The sequence below is a fragment of the Hetaerina americana genome, unplaced genomic scaffold (assembly GCF_022747635.1).
Source record: "Hetaerina americana unplaced genomic scaffold, ioHetAmer1.1.p SCAF_3, whole genome shotgun sequence".
Classification (NCBI taxonomy): domain Eukaryota; kingdom Metazoa; phylum Arthropoda; class Insecta; order Odonata; family Calopterygidae; genus Hetaerina; species Hetaerina americana.
This window is the reverse complement of record NW_027286874.1, coordinates 95,554,812-95,575,453: the sequence shown is the minus strand read 5'-3', so window position 1 is coordinate 95,575,453 and position 20,642 is coordinate 95,554,812. Positions and strand designations below refer to the sequence as shown.

Below are 20,642 nucleotides of genomic sequence, written 5' to 3'. Positions count from 1 at the left end.
ATTGTATATTCTTTAATACAGTTTTTGAAATTTGAAAATGTTCTACAGACTTTTAGCTAAAGCACATGGGTTTCAATTATTTTATGGAGGATGCCTTCTCAAGTTATGAGTCTGATGAAGTTTTAGCTCACTGTATATAAAAATAACTCACAAAGTGAAAGCAGGGAAATGGATTCTCAAGGCTTAGTTTTCAAAAGAAATTTAGTTTTAACCCAAGGATGCATGTCAAAAGGAGTCAAAGATAAGGTGAATGAGAATGCACATGATTAATTAGAGGAAATTATTGATAACATTTATGGGGAAATACCTAATAGTGATTATGAATTGGGCTACACCACTGAATAAATGGAGAGATGAGAGAAAATAAGAAAGTATGGCTCAGAAAATTGATGACTGCAGTGAGAAAAGATTAGAATATTAAACATGAAAAGATTTAATATCGTCCCGCACATTGTTTGAATGCCTTTACAAACGAAAGTTATACATGGAAACTGCCAGTTAAACTAAACTTCTATATGTTATACAAATCTTGCTACTACAAAATAGGGCTACATGTTCTCTTTCTAATATCCCACCATGTGATTCTTTCAAATATTTATTGATAAACTATGGAATCATGACTGTTTTTATCTTTCTGCATGTGACTGTGAATGCTTAAAAGACTATGGTTCATATTAAATGTAATCCATAAACTTACCAATTAATATCTCATCCATAATTAAGCCATTAGGGGTAAAGCAAACTTTAATACTAATTATTGTAGACTGTCCTTATCTCAAAACTCATTTCATTATGTGAACATTAATTTGTATAACAGGCTGCTAACTCAGTTGAAATCATTTTGTGTCCCAAATTTCAAAAATGCTAACCCACCTAATTCATTTGATTGAATTCTTAACTCATGGATTCTATATTCCATATTTACTTTTGTACACATTTGTCCTTCCCATGCCATTCCTTTTCATTGTAGGTATGGCCAAAAAACCTCAAGCTAGGCTATTTCAGAAAACCTTCTCTTTTATGATAATTTATTCCATACTGCTCTTGTAGAGCTTTCTTTTGCACTGTCACCTGTGCCATTCGTACACATTCTTCTTTTCCTGAGCCTTAAAATATTTATTGTCTATATACCACAGGACAGCATAGATATATTTTCACTTCAACTACCATCACTGACTGATGAATTTCTTCCTCAGGCCCATCCTCATGAGCCATTTACAGTCACCTGTAGATGGAATTTTTACTCATAAATGCTGCCTTAATTCATCAACTTAGATGAAGCGTTCATGCAACCATAAATTCCGTTTAATACACTTGCATCATTTAACATCTCCAAATGTCACAGTATTATAGATTTCCAAAGGTAATTTTTTCTAAGGGGAATAAATTTGGCCACACTAGTCCAAAATACTGGGAGGAGACAAACTAGTAGGAGACTAAACTGAGACAAACTACTTTGTATCTCACTGCCTACCAGCTTGAAGCGTTTAAAGTAAAGTCGGATGCAATAATAATTGGAGCTTTGAACTACCTCTTGATGGCACATAACTGAAGAGATTAAAAGTTTCAGTGTGACTTTCTCTATCACATTGGCAATATATGATACTAGGTAACTAAAATTTTCTATCCTTATCAAGCAGCTGTAGCATCTTTTGGGAACCACTTTTGGTAGCCCCTGTACTCGATGATTTAGCAGTTACCTAATGTATGGATATCATACTCATTTATTATAAAATAAATGGAGAAGCACTACGTCTATAATTTCATTAAGATTTCCTTCCAGTAAATTAGACCATAACAAGTTATTCATCTCCCTGACTTTTGTTTTTTCACAATTCTTCGAATGTGTCCTGTCTTTAAACTTAAACTTTATAATGTTAATCCTTTAAGTCAATCAATTTAAATTATTTAAAAAATTACTTTGAAAATATTTGTTTTATTTTTTCAGAGGTTCCTATGAACAAAGTGCAGGTGGGGACAGCAGCATCACCTAATCTGAAAGCAGTGCGATCAAAAATTGGCTCTCTTGATAATGCAGCTTACAAGCCTGGTGGTGGAAAGGTTAAAATAGAGAACAGAAAACTTGACTTCAGCAAAACAGCACCGAAAATAGCTGCTAAAAATGATGCATATGTTCCGGGTGGAGGAGACAAGAAAGTAAGTAGTAGATACATAGATAAGACAATTGGCAAGAAGAGATTATGTATGTGTGTATATATATATTTATGAATATTGATATTTATTTATTTATATCATAAACATATTGATATATTGGTTCTAATTAATTTAAAAAAATGATTATTTAGTTTCTTCACATGTGAGCATAAATATTTGTGCCAGAAATGACATACTTACTTTTAACACTATCAGTCAGAATGCTAAATATTTTTGATGACTCGAATTCCATCACAATTGATCATTGCATTTTTTCTAGAGTAAATGATTGTTACATAGCAAATTTTTTAACTATGCTTATCTTCCAAATTTTTAAGATTTTTTCTGAGTGAACTTTTTATAGCTAATCTCTTTTCTCTAAATGGTATTTTCTTTGTAAACAGAATTTTTCTAAGTGAATTCAGCATGAGATATATTCACAAAAATATAGAGTGAGATAGAGTGTTCATATTATAGAATATTGCCGTGAAAGGTCATTTGACCCATCCATGATTTGAAAGTGGAAATCCCTATTGTAAATTATTCTAGTTCAAAGCCATCAAGTCAAATAAATATGTTTTCTAGGGGAATGTCCACTCATATGTATGTATTTTCCTATTATTATAATATCCCTGCAGTAGCTGAACTTCTGATGTGCAATTATGAGAACTGTCACTGATCAAATTGATGTATTAAATAAGTTGTATATAATTTAATACTTTCAGTATTAATGTTTGATTTTATTCAGTAAAATTCAGGTTAATGTTTAAGAGCATTCAGTTTAATATTTAGTTATTTTGGTATTAAAATATATGTGCAGTAAATATCTAAATTCAAATTGTGTATTTTTCTCATCTGACCCAGATTCAACAAGTCAAGCTTACTTGGAGTGCAAAACCAAAGGTTGGATCTCTTGAAAATGCTACGTATAAACCAGGAGGCGGAGAAAAGAAAATAGAAACTGTGAAATTGGATTTCAAAGATAAAGCTAAGCCTAAGGTTGGGTCGAAGGACAACATCAAACATGCTCCTGGGGGTGGTACGGTTAAGGTAAGCGAGAGGCCAGAAACTGCACCCGTCGAGTGTGTTCAAAGGACAGAACAAGAGCAAGCCCCATCTATTCAGATTGAACGGCCAATTGTGTTTGTTTAAATCATTTAATTTGAAATAATATATACCTAATCAACATTTTTAACATTAGTGTCTTACATGTGTAAAATTAAAAGAAATTGTAGATACATCCATATCCACTAACAAATGTTTGATTGTTCATACATGTGCTTAGTGTATTTAGGTCAGCAGTGGTAAAACAAACCATCAATCTCTCAATGAGTATGTAAAGAATGTTTAATATTAACATTCTAAATTTCAAAACCTGTCTTAACATTTTAACTTTAGTTTAATCTATATGTTAGAATCAATATCTCTTCCCTTAATAATGAAAAAAATTGTTATAACTAAATCCTGTACTACTTTCTTTCCTGAACTAATTCACATATGAAGCTTTTTATACTCTGCAAACAAGTTTATTTTAGTTTGTGGTAGTAAAAGTTGTTTGTGGATTCAGCATTATTTTGTCATTTAATTCCAAACACATTATTAACATTGTGTGCTGCCAGAATACATGAAAGTGTTGATTTATTATGTCCAATAACTTAATCAATATAGGTATATAGATATGCAAATAATTTCACTGGAAATATATACAGTAAGGTCAGATAAGAAGGACTATTTCCTAGTCAAAATGTTTATATGACCAGTCCAGCTTTCCCTAGCATGATCTTGTAATATCAATTTATGAACCTTACAGGTGAGAAAGATAATTTTTCCCCGTAGTAGTATAGTTTCAATATAAATTTAGATAATTTGCTAACATAGTAAAGGCAGGTTTAAAGAGTAATATTTTTATTGAATGCCATGAACCCATAAACTAGTACTTTGTATACACAGTCGTTGAGTGTTGTTTAATATAAATCACTCAAAAGGCTTTTTTTCTATACCTATTCGTTTATGATATGCTAGTTCATAAACTATATTTAAATGCATACGGATGATTTTAGGCTCTTTAAATAATATTTTTACATTCAAAAACTTTTTCTGTAAAATTGATAAATTTTTAAAATCAATTTGGATGGCCATTTTTGATTCCATCTGTTACAGAATCTCATTATCATATTCTAAGCAAACTTTGGGGATCATATATGCACATTTTAAATCCCTAATATTCTGCTGCATCCAATAATTTGAAAATATTACTCCAAACGAATGGTAACTTATTATATGTAGAATACAATTCCTCTACTCTATATTTGTCTCAGTACATCTGTTCCTTATACTTATCTGTTCTGAATCCTGTATCATTTAAACGATTCGTTAAAAATTCAAGAACACACAATGAAATGACTACATGTATATTAAAGTCAAGTTTAGGCCTGTGGCATTATTTTAATCACACTGCATGTTAATTCATGTGTTAATTTATGAAAACAATAGCATGGCCATTGAATCTTGTCAGGTAAAATTGAAGTTGTACAGTTGCATGTCATAAGTCATGTCAATTGTATACCATTTTGCATGATATAGTTTTCATAGGCAAATTTCTTAAATATTTTGGCCCAAAATTTTTGTTCACAAAAACTTAGTTCACTTTATGGCATGCAGAATGCAGCTATCAGCTATAAAAAAACTGAAAAAGTTAAGCTTAATGCATCTCAAAATTGAATTCTGGAAATCCATTTTTAGATATTACCAGGGTTATTTTTGTGGAGGAGTGTGCCAAAATGCCATTCTGGAACCTTATAATTAAATTTGCTGGAATGGCATTCCAGAACCTAGTGCTTTACAAATTGAGTGCAGATTATCTACTGCCTGCAGCAGTGGTGACAGACTTGTCTCTGAGGCAAATTATTGCCACTGGCAGTAGCTAATAACATATAATAAAATCTCCTGCTGTAACTGATAAATTACTACTTTTAATCTTGCACTGAATGTTTTAATGGACATTTAATGTGAGAGGGAGGTGGAGAAAGGTGAATTATGCTCTAGAGCTATTTTTTTACAAAAAAAGCACTTAATATTGCCAGAAATAAATACTTTTCAATTTATTATTTTTGCTATTAGGCCCAAATTTTATTAATATACGTCATAAAATAATTAGTGTTTACCATACCTGTTTTAAGTCATGGTGAAAGAAATAGAATATTTAATGAGCCTATTTGCAATTTTAATGACAGGTATTAGGACAGTGTTGTTGTGCAGTCTTTTACATTGAAGGTATACTGGTACTTTTCTGTCATTGGCACAAAATATTTCTTGTGAAACCAATTGTTTTAGTGTTGACCCTTTTTTTATGTTGATTTATGTTGTCACTTTATGTGTAATTTTTGCATTTACTTAAAAATTTATGGCTACATATTTGTGGAATAATGTCCCTTTGCTTATGCTCTTTTGTTTTGTGTGACACCTTTTAGTGTTTGCCGAGTGATAAGAATGTATTTGCTATTTATGATAAAATATACATTTTAAAAATGATTGTTTTTTCATCCTTGCTCTTCATTTAGAATAAAAACCATAATAGTGATGTTTACACTAGTTAATAGACATTGGCAATGCCTCCCACTGTCATTGAATAGCCAAGGTCTTGAACTAATTATGTTTTAAATTTTTTACTCAAGTCTAACATTTCACTTTTTTTATATTCAGAAGACAGCAAGCACCAAAGATGACACCAATAGTAATGTGAGTAGCACACCCCTCAATTCTTAAAAATAGAATGAAAGCTGACTTCAAATATATCTAAGCCATTCTGCAAATTTTGTGATTTTTGAGACACCAACAATTTAATACACTGGCCAACACTCTATTAGACCTACATCACATATTATTATACCATTGATAGCTAGGCACATATGTCAGTCTTCAGGAATGGAGACATTAATCTGCATTCACCGTATTGAAATCTGGTAATTGCTCATGATCCCCACTAAACTTTAACAAACCTTGACACAATACTTTTTTTTTATTCATTACAGATTCAATGGCTACCGGATATCTTTGATTTTTGCTTTCATTTTGATGTTTTTATGTCAATACAGTTAGATCAAACTTTGAAATGATTTTCTGTAGACTAAATTTTTAAATGGTCATTCAACAACAATTTTATATCTTCTCTAGTGGGAATATTCTGGGTTCAAGCCCCAGGATTACCAGTGTTTTTTTAGTGGAATTGCTTTCGTTTTTATGCAATAAAAATTACTAGTTATCCATTTTTATTAGAATCTATTTGGCAGAATTGGTAAATGTAGTCAATTTGTTGAATGACTAGTGTAGCATAATAAAAAACTCCCTTTCCATTTTTTTTCAAATATGTAATGTATTTTTTTCTATTTTTCATTACCTGCATTAAAGTAACTGACTAGTCATAATACCCATCCTAGATTTTGTAATTTTCCATGGCATGTAAAAATGTTTAGAAGAGAAAAAACATACCTATTTAAGGTAAGTAAATGGATTTATTTGCCAAAACTAAATGTCAGTGTGGGTAAATGTCCATTCCTAAACAGATAAATATTTTCAAGCTGGGCGCAAATGCTGTGATATTCATGTTCCATTTGCATTGCCTGCAGTTGCTCATGCATGTTCTTCCATTCCAGTAATTTGAATTATTTTCACCTGCCTGGTGAGCTATGCTATTAGTTAACCCAAAGTGAAGCTCTTTGTCTTTATCATATTCTTAGCAATTAATATTCTGGATTTCATTGCGCATATTTTTCTGTACAGATGCCACCTGAGCATTATAATTTAGAGAGGTTCTGTAGAACATTTATTCTAGGAGAGAGGCTGACATATACATTTCCTTCTGAGTCAAACTTCATTCTTTTTCTTTGATTTTCAAATATACACACTTCTATATACTTAAGAAAATATGTATTTCCAAAAATTCATATCTTACTCACTTAGAACAATATTATATTACTGTCTGGTGTAATTTTATCCAAATTAAAATTAGCGTTAACATATTAGAATTACCAACAGAAAAGTTGTATATTTTTATCTAGAAAAAAAGGTTATGATACAAATAAGTTAATTGGTATTTTTTCATTTAAATCCATATTCATTTGTTGAAAAAGTATCTACATTCCAACTATGAGCATGCTCGTTTAATCTATGCATAAAAAAAGTATCATATGCATTTTCATTTTTTTATCCAAAAAATTTATTTTAGAATTATTTGTAAATTTCCATTTCCATTACTTTCATTCAGTTAGAACTGCAGCTAATTAATTGTGTAAATGACAAAAAATTTCAATTACTTGCAAGCAAACAGTGCATGGCTATTTATTTTGTCATTAAGCATTGGCAGGCCCTCATATATGTTACCAAAATCTGCATTAATTGGCACTTGAGACATTTTTGAAAATATTAATAAACTTAACTGCCAGTATTCAGCCTCATCAGTTCAAGACCTAAATAGTCATTCCCTTGACCAATCATGAGTCACATTCAGAGTGAACAAGAAAGAAATATTTCACTATCACAAATCAGGTCCCCATATCCATAATTCAAAATACATCATATTTAAGGTTGAAAGTTTAATTTTAACTTGAAAGTTCTACCATGTGATCTTTACCTTGTTCCTGAAAATGTAGAGGGTATATTTGTATGAAAACAAATTAAGCTATGCTAAATAATAGGAAGCTACTTAAATTATTTAATTTTATCTAGAAATTTTATGGCAATACTTATCTATGTAATTAATGTTTAATTTAAAAGCTGTGTTATGATTTATCTTAATGAGGACCCAAAATCCTGAAAATTACCCATCCAGAAATCATTTATTCCTAAGATTTCTGGATTTGAAATCTGATTATTGCATTTTTGCAAATATGAATTTTGTGCATTATATCTGTTCGTTTTTTTATCTTCATCCTTAAAGGGATAATAATACTGATCATGCTACCATTGCTAGAATTGATGGCGTATTATAATATACCAGGAACTTGCAATGCCCACAATATGTCTCTTTCATTTATATCCAAAACTATCAATTATCACCACATAAGCCATTATATAATAATTGGCAATATTCTTGACAGTTTTGTATATTTTATTGGATTTACAGATATTTTTTCTGTTTATTCAATGCTATTTTTTATACTGATTGTATTAGCTATTGTCTTATAGTTTACATTGTGACATAAGTGGGCAGTTGCCACTAATTACAAAGAAATTCATTTCAATTCAATTACAGGAAAAGAGATTATCCTTCTTCAGTTACTTTGTTGAGCCTTGAAGTGAGGTAAAGTCACATGTCTACATCCAAATTAGGATATAAAAATGAGTTGATTCACCTTCTTTAACATGCAAAAATAACCTGATATTGTGTGAGGCTCTCGAGCATATAATTTTCATTTTCAACTAAATTCTTTGCTTGCAAAGATGTTATAAAATATGTATATACGTATAAAAACATAATAAAAATAAAACAATTCAAAAACCTGAATGCTTTAAAACCATATAAGTTTATTAAGTTACTAAAATGTTACATTAATTTCTATGTATTGTCGGGATCAGGTTTTAAAAGGATCAGGATTTAAAAGCAATTTCAGGGCTGAGTATATAAAAATCTTAAACTTACTTAGTCATATAGTGTTAATAATAAGTCAGTAATATGCAAAGTCAGAAAATTGTTCCTTTTGGGCAAAGGTGTTTTGCATTTTTTTAATCCAGTGCAAAAGGTCAGTCAGTCATTATATCAATAAGTTTTAAAGAATAAAATCAAGTTCAATGCAAGTCATATGCTAATATATATGTATATGCCAAAATTAAAAGTAGTTGTTTTTTATGAGTCCCTTTAAAATAGTGCCAAAAACTTTGAAGTGCCACAGCACAAAATAGACATATCTTGAGACAAAGAATACTATTCTTGTAGATGCGAGCATAATAAAATGAAATCAAATGAATCATTGTAAAACTGGATTCTATTGGTAAAAAGCTTACAATGTATAAGCATTTTAGTTGCAGTTCATTCATTATCAATTCAGTTAACATTAAAATCTCTGATCTAAATTACACAAATGTAGCATGCGTGAGAAATGCTGCATAGCAGTGTGGCTGTATGCTTAAAAAAACAGTCACCTCTGTTATATTTAGCTTCTAAAATACATCAATTAACAGTGAAACTGCCTTTCCTGGCACTAAAAATAGTGAAAAAACTTTTTTTGAATAATATTCAATGCTCATTGATGATTTCTCCTGCATTGATCAAGCTTATCCCCTTATTAAACATATAGGCATTTCATGACCAGAATAAATCAGTATCGAGAAAATGTAGGAAATGTTTGAGGAACTATGATCATTTATACTCTCGGATTCAATTTTCCAGACTTAACATTGTCCACATTTTGGGCTGGTAAAGATTCATGATTCTTTATATGATAAAAATATTACATAAAACTAACAATGAGGACAAAGGAATTCTAATTGCCTTCAAGGGTTGGTAAGCAAGATAACCCCAAATGCATGTATCTCTTTGAAGAAGATACAAAAATTTGACTAAGTGAAGTCAATGCTAGTGCAGTAAAATTTCTGAGAATTTCGTTAATTATTACTATGGCTCAGGTGAATATGGTTTTTTAGTTAACAGATTAATTGAAGAAATTTAATTGATCTTGATGCAAAAGGTTATTCATTCCAAACAGTCTTTCTTAAATGGTTGCTTTATCAGATCACTCATTCCCATAACTATGATATACCCTCTTAATAAATATGGTTTCTGGTAATGTATGACATTTAAAGTTCCATTCATGTGAATGACTTTCATTGAAGGTACTCATCTGCTTTCCAATGCACATTTGATATCAATTTCATTTTCAAAAAGGATGTGTGGTGGTATGAACTTGGTGACTTAATTGACCTTGTCTAAGTTGTCCAAACCATGAGTATTCAAATGAATACTTAAGTGTTGGTTTGAAAGAGTAAATCAGATTATCCATGTGTGAAATAAAGCATGTAAATTATGTTAAAATATCTTGATTGAATAAAAAGTAACCATGATTAACATATTAATAATTTAACAAATATTTGTAGCAGTAGTATGAGGCCACAAATATTCATGTAAGCAGAGTCAATAATGTCATAAAAGTGATAGATGTATATTATCCATTGTGACATATGTTCACTTTCATGACTCATGCTGTAATTATTATCACTTTAGGAGTGATTCAAAATGTTCCTTGACCCTCAGATTTTAATGAACTCAAATATTGGCACAAATAAAAATATTCCTCATTATTTTAATGATCAAAATAATATTTGTAGTAGAATCTCTCTTATTTGTCTTATACCTAGGTTATTTAAAAATTTGATCAAAATATAATATCTTTTTAAATTTGTTTGTTAAGGAGATATATTTCCAGTATTTTGCACTGGCTGTTAAAATGTTTCTCTACCTTTCATAATTTTCAATTTTCAATACTATGGAAACTTTTAATTTGAAATTATGCACCTTAGCATAATAAAGAAAATTGATTTGGACATTGTAATTAACCTTCCTAATTTTCACTGCATGTCCGATTAATCTGCCCATACATTATTCATTTATTCCTGTGCATTCCATGTACATCTCTTCTATAAATTGATCCTTATGCATGATGTACGAAAAATTATTGATCCAGTTCACTTTGCTGTGAAAAGGTTTTCAGACATTGTATGCACTGTGTTCCCTAAAGTCGAAGCCCTTTGCACTCTTTCCTAAATATCTCTGCCATCAAAACTATAATTTTGATTGGTGTATACAGCTCATACTTTTCCATAATAATAAAAAATTGATTTGAAAGCATTATTTTAATATACTATAAAGCTGTTCATAAATATAATAAAGTATTGCATCATAGAGTTTCAGGACATCTTTCATGCTCAACTCAACATAACTCATAAGGGTGAAAAAAATTATAAAATTGAGTTCAACATTGGAACAGAACCATTTTTTTCAAGTCTTATTCAATGTAGGAGTGCAAATTGTTGATATATTTAAGTAATACGTTATCCAAATTGCAAAAATAAGAGTATAGAAAATGGGAGCTTCAGTAGAAAGATATAATGTCAAAATACATAGATTCTTTTCTAATTTAGTAAGCCCATTATGGCAACTCTTTGATGTTTAGCACATTTGCTCTCTTTGTAATTTTTGTGTGGTGCTGCATTGATTCGCATGTGCATGAATACATCAAGTGCTCTATGAAGTCACAGGCAGTGTATGTCATACTTTCCATGCAAAAACTCCATGTCGATTGTTGTGATTTTATGCTACATTCAAATTAGTATTAATTAGTAAAGGATGTCTATTTATTCAATTAGCAACACAAATTTATATATACTTCCCTTGATGGCCACCCAAGTTGGCATTGTGAGCAGAACATTTACATGCTTGCCTAAACATCATGGGTCCAATCACTCAGTCACAGTCATAGTTTATCTAAGTGGCCTTTTCACTGAGTGCTCCAATATACTATACTTCCTCTAATAGTTTGTAATGTTTAAAATCTACTGCTCAAAATGGTGTTCCTGGTCAGGATTGAACCCCAATACCAAATACCTACATACTACTAATATTATATCTTTTAAGCCTTTCTTTTTGACAGCAAATTATTATCTAGTTGGAATTTCTTTTTACTGTTCAACTTACTGCAAAGCTGCATTTTTATTTGTAGATATGATTTTGAAAATATTTTAAAATGTTGGGATATAGTTTTTTTATGTGTATGGCAATACATGTACAAAGATTACATGTATAGAATTTTGGATGGTTTAAGGATAATTCGGTAACTGCTATTAAGTATGATGAAGGATAAAGGTAGCTGCTATTAAATATCATAATTGCTCTGAATTTGACTATAAAGCAGTTTATTTTCATGAGTTCAGTTTTTACTACGATTTGCCTTGAATCATGATCATATTCCTTCCCTAGCACTCTGAGAGCTGACAATGAATTAGAAGGCTTAAACTTAAGTTTGTTAAACTGAAGATCTTAAAAATAACTATGCTAGAATATTAACGTCCAGGTATTTTAGAATGTTTATGCCAATACAAAGCATGTCCTGATGCAGTCTTTATTTTTCATGTACTGATATTTGTAAGGGCATTGTGAGCAAGTATGAAAACCATGGGGTAAATATTTCTTATGAATCATAAAACACACAAGAGATAGTATAAGTTATAGATTGAAATATTGTTTTAAGAAGAAAGCTTGGTTTTTTTCAAACGAATAAATACATTGAGGATTGAGCTTGCCTGATGGAGATGGCTGTTGTATCCTGATAGTCTACAAATCAAATTACCATCAGTGCTTTGAATGATTACTAAGTATTTATTTCTGAGATGACTCATTCAAGGTAGTTGACAAGTACTTGTATGAGGCAGAAGCAGACTGATTGGAGACACCCCATCATCTTCTACTGGGCATAGAAATTTCCAAACAAACAATATGATTGCTATGTAACAGCTTACTGTTGTGCATATTCCATAGCTGTAAGCCTAAATATGAGATGTAACAGATATTATGGAAGAAGATGAGGCTTGTGTGCATAGCCATGATTAGAAAAAACAGGGTGGTAAAATTGGGGAGAAGAAAAGAATTTCAAGCAGAGATCTTAAAGAGAAATAGTTTTTATGACTAACTTTGGAAAGGCCTTAGGAAGCTGGATATTCTGCCAGCCTATCAAAATAGAGTAATCTGGTGAGAGATGATTCAAAGAGAGAGTGTAAGGGATAAGAAGCATAGGCAGATGAAGTAAATAGAATATTATTAGGACATGTAAATTTTGAGGAACCAAATGAATGAAGGTATAGAGACTAGTGAGGGTAAGAATAAATTAAGGAGTGGGTCCAAATGAAGAAACCATTTCCATTTCAGAATGAGTATCAGTCCTCCAATTGAATGTTATTAAATGAATATACATTCACTTTTGAAAAATTGTCTCAAATACATTTTAACAAAAAGTACACCTGAGCTGGAAATTAAATAAAATATTCATTAAACAAGATCCTCGTGATTTTCAAAAATAATGAACCATTATTTTATCAGAAAAAGAATATTTTTAGCGAAAAAACTCACTTATTTTTCAGGTTCTTGCAGATAAGTAGGCAGTGCAAGAAACCAATAATCAGTGGTGATACACCTCTTCTTCCCTTTGCAGTGTATAAGTGCACTCACTATATAGCATAATTGAATGTATTAATTAATTAAATATTTATAAATACCACTTTTTACAATCTGTTAATAAAATGAAAGTTACTGCAAGTATTTACATTCCTTAAAATGATTTATAGGTATCTTCAACTATGAAGCATAAACAGAAGATTTCTAAATTTTAATCAGGCTCATATCTGCCTAGGTAGCTACCTTATAATTACAGATACTTAGAGAAAATAATTAATCCTTACAATCTTCACCTACTGCAAATTCATATTTGAAAAAACACTAAGAATTTTCATAACAGTAACAATAGAGGTCATCGATTGTTGTTTACATAAAGAACTTCACAGTGCAAGAAAATGTTTACCTAGATCAAGGTTTGAACCCAGATCCTTCAACTTCTGGCCAAAAGTTAGGAATCAGATTTCAAAGATCCGCCCAGATACTGTGGTAGCATTTTCCACAATTTTTTAATATTGGTCTAAGGTAAACATGTATGTTTTTATGACGTTGACTTGAACCTCATTATGCACGAGATTTTATGCCTGGCAATTTATTGGAGCATTTTATTCCTTTAAAGTCATTAGAAATTCACAGTTTTGGAGGACACTTGGGTAACTTAGCTGGCTAAATAAATTGGCCTAAAATCAGTTTGTTACAGTATCCATTGCAAATTTTAAAGGAGTAGAAGGTCATTTTTTAGTATAGACCAGACGCAATCATGGTAATAGGGTTGGGGAAAAGAAAATAGTACGGAAACCACGAAACATGTGATTCCTGTCATCAACAGTACAAGTATCTTTGACTGCCGAGTCATTTTTTCAAGGTCATGAACAGAAAATAATCCAAGGGGGCTAAATATGGTGAATAGCGTGCATGAGGTAGCAATTCAAACTTTCAATCGTGAATTTTGGCCATTGCAATGATGGATTTGTGAGCTGGTGCATTGTCTTGATGAAACAACACTTTCTTCTTAGCCAAATGAGGCTGCTTTTGCTTGATTTCTTTGCTCAAGCATTGCAATAATTTTGCATAATACTCGCTGTTGATAGTTTTTCCTCTTTCAAGACAGTCAATGAAAATTATCCCGCTCGCATCCCATAAAACAGCCGCCATGACTTTGCCTGCAGATGAAATGGTCTTCGCATTCTTTGGAGCAAGTTCTCCCTTTTGAATCCTTTGTTTTGCTAAATACTCAATTGAAACATGTTCACGATACTGGTTTTGCTCAAGTGTGAGGCACCCATCTTGCACACAGCTTTCTCATGTCCAAATTTTCAGTTAATATGTGATGAACCACTCTTTTTGAAATGTCTGCTAGCTCGCGTATTTTCAGTCGACGATTATCCAGTATCACTTTGTGGATTTTCTTCACCATTTCTGGAGTTGTCACCTCATTTGGTCAACTAATGCGATGCTCGTACGGTTTAAACTCTGCTACCCGATATTTTACTGTTGTAAACAAAGGAGTAGCCTCACCCAGAGTAGAATCTAGTTCAGCTGTTATATTGGTTGGGCTGAGGCCTTTCAAATAAAAGTATTGTATTGCATAACGCTGACCAATTTTCTCCATTTTCACGAATTCACTGAAAACTTTCACTGATGATGGCTGCCAAACAAATACAAAACAACGTGGCATCTTCAAACTTGAAACATATGCTTTATAGATTACATAATTTCTAATACAGTGATATTTTTCAAACAACTTCCGCCATATCTAGGTCAGGCCGGGTACTTCTGGGCCTTCCCATGTATGCTACAATGCTGCCTCATCAGAAGTTTCTCACTGACACCTGAGATGGATTACTTTTTGGGAGGGTTCCCTAGAATTGGCATTGAATGACAAAAGTTTAAGGAAGATTCAATTAAAAAATTGTGTTGTCATAATATTTTCTGGTTGAAAAAATTAATAAAATTCAGCATAATAGTCATAAATCACAAAATACAATGGTAATAAATTCATTAAAATTTAAAATGATAATAACTCTATCACATTTCTTAGTCAAGATTCACACTATCACATTACTTCCTATGCATCTGTTTAGTTTTGTACGCAAAAAACATTCAGGACTACAATGATTTTTAAGAGTTAGTCATTAGACTAAATTTAAGATTTCTAAAATTTTGATGTTATCTATATGTAATATGTAATTCGATGGAATAGTATTTATTTTAGTTGAAGAGCAAACTGTTTGCCAAACCCCTTAGTGAAATCTGCATTTTAGCATGAAAGTTAAATAGTCTACATCGTGTAAAGTTATATATTTGTATACATTGGGAAGAGTGATGGAATTGTCACAGTATTGATTTGATAGAGTTATTTTTTAAAAGATAACGTAATTTCCATGAGATAGCAGGGCTGAGGAGGGGGAGTATATCATTGGGCAAGTAATAGGAAAGGAGGGTGTTTGGCAGGGACTGGTGAGGGTGAAAAGTAATATGGGAGGGGTCAGTGGAGTATAGCCCTGGAGGAAGATAAAATATAGACCTGGAAAGTTGGGAAAAAACTTTTTGAAATTTTTTCTGATTTCTACATTTCTTTACTCAAAACTTGCATGAAATGGTGGGGTTGATAATTTAGCCATTCCCAACACTGAATTAACCAAGACATCTAACCCGCCATATACTGATGCTGAAAGTCAAGTGGTTCTCAGAAATACATATACCCAGGGTCAGACTAAGGAGTTATGGACAGGGACTAGCTTCCACTTTACCTCTTCATGCCTAAACCATTGCCCATAAGGGTAAAAGATTGCTATTTCAGTTGTACATGGGAGCAAATGTTTAGGAACAAGATGGTTTGTAATCTCTCAGGATGGGATTGTGTTTGATGTTAACCAGCTCCCTTGTCCTTACTGTTGCCAGTCTGTTAAATTTAAAAAAAATTATAGTTCTTTATGTAATGAAGGAACTAAGTGATTTCATAGTGGTGTTATGTAATTTACAGACGCCCAAAAAGAGCCCTTGCTGAAGAATATTTATCTTTTACTCTGTACTTTGCTTGGGCAACCAAAACCAAATCTTCATCAACATAAGGGATTTTTAAGCTTAATTCAGTACTAGTTCAGTCTTAGTACACTTTAACAGTCATGTTGGAGTTCCAAAACGTGTAAGCATTGTAGCAATAAATAAGACATTGAACGATTACACTTTGATTTGCATTACACTCAGAAAAGACCACTGATTCTGTTAGGCAGACAAAAGCAAGACCATTTCTATGGGTGCTACGTCATAATATGTGAAATTTGGAAGCACTGAGCAAGTAGCATCCCTGATATTATCTAGGAGAAAGACAATAACTCATTTCAGCACAATAATGCAAGTAATTGGAAATAATGCAGAACCAGAGTAATTTACAATATCAGTATGGGAGATGATAAGCAATTTCTTTCCAAGCAGCAATGCATTGAGAAACAATATATATAACCATGAAATGGTTTGGAAGGAGGACAATTGGTGATTTCATTCCAATAAGCACAGTAATTTGGAGAAAATATTGCAGAATACTCTTTCCACAATTTTGACATGTGATGTTAATGTTCTTTTAGGTAAAAAGTATTGAAATTACATTCCTAGTTAAAATCAACATTTAGCTTTCCAACAGTCTAGATATCAATTAAAAATATTAAAAGAAAAAAATGATGCTAGGGCAAGAAATGTGCATGAAATATTTCTTACCCTACTGTCTTACATTCCAAATGCAATCATTGATAAACTTAAATAGCTTAGGGTTTCTTATTTTTATTATTTTCAGTTTTTCTCTAATTCCAAAGGGCACCTCAGTAGATTGGTCTATAATCCTGAAGCTAAACACTCATTTTCCTGCAATATTGTGGTACAATTTAAGATTAAAAAAATTATTTATTTCATTAAATTGTGTTATATTATAATTTTACTAATGCAGAGTAAATGACATAGAGGCTTTAGTGCACTTTGTTTTCTGTCACCCAAACAATAAGTAAGCCATCTCTGATGGAAAATGACCACTCACTAAATTATCTGGAAATAATAAATACCTGTGAAAACAATACCTAATTGATAAGAAATGCTTCAAAATTAGGCACTGTGTCTTGAATAAAAAATAAAAATACTGAGGACAATGTTCTTTTTGAAAAAATATTTGTAATCCTAGGTGTTGAGTTTTCTTAATTTAATGAAGTTAACATACTGGGAAAATCAAATTATTTGATACTTACCATAGAGGACTTCAGATGGAATTGAAAGAATAAGTCTGTGTCAGAGAGTCAGTTTATGAAAGTCAGGTTTGAGTTATTTAAGAACTGATGCATGAAAAAGTAACCTTTCCTTTTTTTCCTTCAGATTTTTATTTCAAATGGGAGAAAATATGTATTAGAGAAAGAAGGAAATATTCCACATATTCTTTTATTTTGCTCGATGTAGTTGTCAGCCGAAGGACACAGAATTAATATTAAACCCAAATGGGTGGATGTATTTTAATTTACTTAGTGTGTTAATATTTTCATGTATGCATTTTCTTTCTGATGGTGGACTAGTTATTTTTAAATAGATGCAGTTAAAATGTTTTATTTATGGTTTGTGTTTGCACACTTTTTAGCATTAATTGAACTTTGAATTTCTTTAATAATAACAATAGATATCCCAAGTATGATATCCACTGCCAGTTTCATTGCTCTGATTGGTTAGTAGCCTTGTATTCCAAATATATTGAGTTCAAGTCCCAGCTAATGTTTGGGAGTCAGGTAGACTCAGGTTGTTCAGCCCCAGAAAAATCTGATGATGAACCAAAAATGGCTTACACCAGGAGCATTTTGGACACTTAGTCCACCAATCAAAGCAAGAATTGACTTAAAAACAAATAGACAAGCTCTGATTGGACTTGGGCTAATCCTGCATGAAAAGAGATTTTATCATGTTGCCTGCAGAAAACTAGCCATATATGTTTCTACCACTTCTGCATCATTCTTGTAACCAACTTACTTATAATACATGGGAATTACATGTACTGAACGCAAGTGAGCTGATTAGTGAGCATAGGCATTTATAAAAAATAGAAATTGCATTTAAGGCATGCTTATCTCAATTTTCCTTTATCCCTTTCTAAGGTAAAATAGTTAAGATTGGATTTGTAAAATACTGCACAGACTGTGCAATGTCTTTGGTGATTTTTCTGTATCCTAGTGATGATAGCCCAAAACATTAACACAGTAGGGAGAAATGGTAATACTATACATAAGTAACTGATGTTTATAAATTACCCCACAGCACTAAATGCAGGAGTCATTGCACTGCATATTTAACTGCGCACTTACCTGTGTGAAATATAGGAATGCTAATGGAAGGACTCACATGTGAAATTTCTCGCATCTTCAAAATTTGACATCTGAGGTACATACCTACTCATTTTACATTGAATAGACTCATTATACTCCTACAAGAAACTGGAATGATTTAAAGTACATCCTAATTTATAAGAGTCTGATTTTCAGTTTTAAATTGCCATTCATACATGTGAATGCTGGACACTGTCATCTGTAGTTAGATACTCGAGAATGTCTGCAGTTAAATATAAGAATGCAAGCTTTGAAGCTTCTTCTTGGATGAAGTGCAAATAAAATGGCATAGATCAATCCTTTGGTCATAATATTCCTGAAATATAGCTACCAAGATATCTTTTAGACAACAATTTAGAAGGGTATCACTTTAAATGGCCATTCCATCTAAGTCTCAGTCACCAATGGCAAAAGTAACCAAAATTTAATTCCATGTATAAATATTCATTTGATAAAATTCCAATTTATTTAACTGATCTAACAATTAGTATGTAATAGGATATAAAAAAGGTACACACTTAAATTACATTGTGGACATAGATTTTGCATAATGATTTTATAATAATAGCTTGTTGCAGATTAGACAAAAAATTAGGATTATATCACTGGTTTACCAGAGAGCATCTCTGGAACTCTGAAGAAAACAAAGAAAGGGATTAATAAATAATATAAAGCTATGATACAGGATGTCATGAAGACCATTCACAATTGAAATGGACGATTCAAATATGATTCATTACTCTTTACACGAAAAAACATTCATTTTGAAATGGAAATATTCTGTAATAGGAGTTGTTCATATCAACTATGAATTATAACTGCTAAATCTTGGTAAATTTATGGGACAATTAGCCTCTCATTTTACTGTACTTGTACACCAATGAATTTAGTTTGCTGTAATGTGCTACGACAGACTTTTTTTCTAACCTGCCAGCTGTAAAAATAATTGTTTCAATTCAATTTGCAAAGTAACATCACATTGATTTCATGTTGCCCTATATTTTGTAATTAGTTTCAATAAATTTAGTCATAAATCCTAATGGCAACTTCTACAATATGATACTTGAAAGAATAATTTTCTTCCAACATTCCTTAACTCAGGCCGTCACTAAGAGGATGCAATGTCCACCCAATCAAAAGAGCCAAAAACTTTTTTCTTCTAATAGTGAAGCTTAAACATCATTTATGGACATAATTGTAATTAGCCTGCCTTCAATGCTTGCCCTCTTCCAAAATCCCTTGGAGAGTTTCACTCCTTTCCCTTATGTTGACCAGATAAGAGCCCATCTCAACATTGTTCATGGCCAGCTTAAAGAGGTAATAACTGAGTTACGGTGCTCCTATGACTGGGGTTATACTGCACCACAACTCAGCTCAGATAAATCCGTATAATTATAAAAAAATAATGTCATTCATGTAGGCCTATCGCCTATAACCTTCAGGATAGCAGGTGATTGGTTTAAAGAGGTTGCAACAAGCTTAAGGGGTGATGAAGAGTCATCTCTGACAATAAGAGCCATAGTTTGTAAAACATCAGCCAAAGCTTCTCAAAGTTCTAGAAATAAGTATTGAATGCCTTGTGGGGGAATTTATTTATCCCTTAAATCGAACAGTTGGCATTTGGATGAAGTATTAATTGTAGGCAATAGAAGAGGTGTCATATCTTAAGCACAAGTGTCTAAAGATTAAAAAAAAGAGGCAGGATTTAATTGGTGAAGTACCTAAAAAAGTGAGTTTTTATAGAATTAATACAGCATGAAACTTCATTTTAAAATGAAGAAAGTATTTTTTACTGAGTAAGCTTTTGAACAAAACTTAAGAATAAACATTTAGTATGCAGTTAAAGACCTGAGAACTTCACTATTTCCATCAATTGAAAAATGTTGGAGAAACATCAAGAAATTTAAAAAGATTCAACTCTTAGAGTACAGGTTTTATATAAGCATTGTTATATTCTCATTCCTATATAACAGCATTTAAAA

General features: G+C 31.6%; 1 protein-coding gene across 4 annotated transcripts in view; it reads left to right on the top strand.

The window, feature by feature from the left end:
• Positions 1–20,642, top strand: part of LOC139690326 (microtubule-associated protein 4-like) — a 79,229-nt gene that overhangs the window by 44,811 nt on the left and 13,776 nt on the right. For 3 of the 4 annotated variants that reach the window (XM_071587715.1, XM_071587718.1, XM_071587719.1), the window contains 3 exons: positions 1,949–2,157; positions 3,019–3,204; positions 5,857–5,892. In XM_071587715.1, the coding sequence (XP_071443816.1) occupies positions 1,949–2,157; positions 3,019–3,204; positions 5,857–5,892 (431 nt within the window). The remainder of the gene's footprint in view (positions 1–1,948; positions 2,158–3,018; positions 3,205–5,856; positions 5,893–20,642) is intronic. The other variant, XM_071587717.1, reaches the window with a different exon arrangement.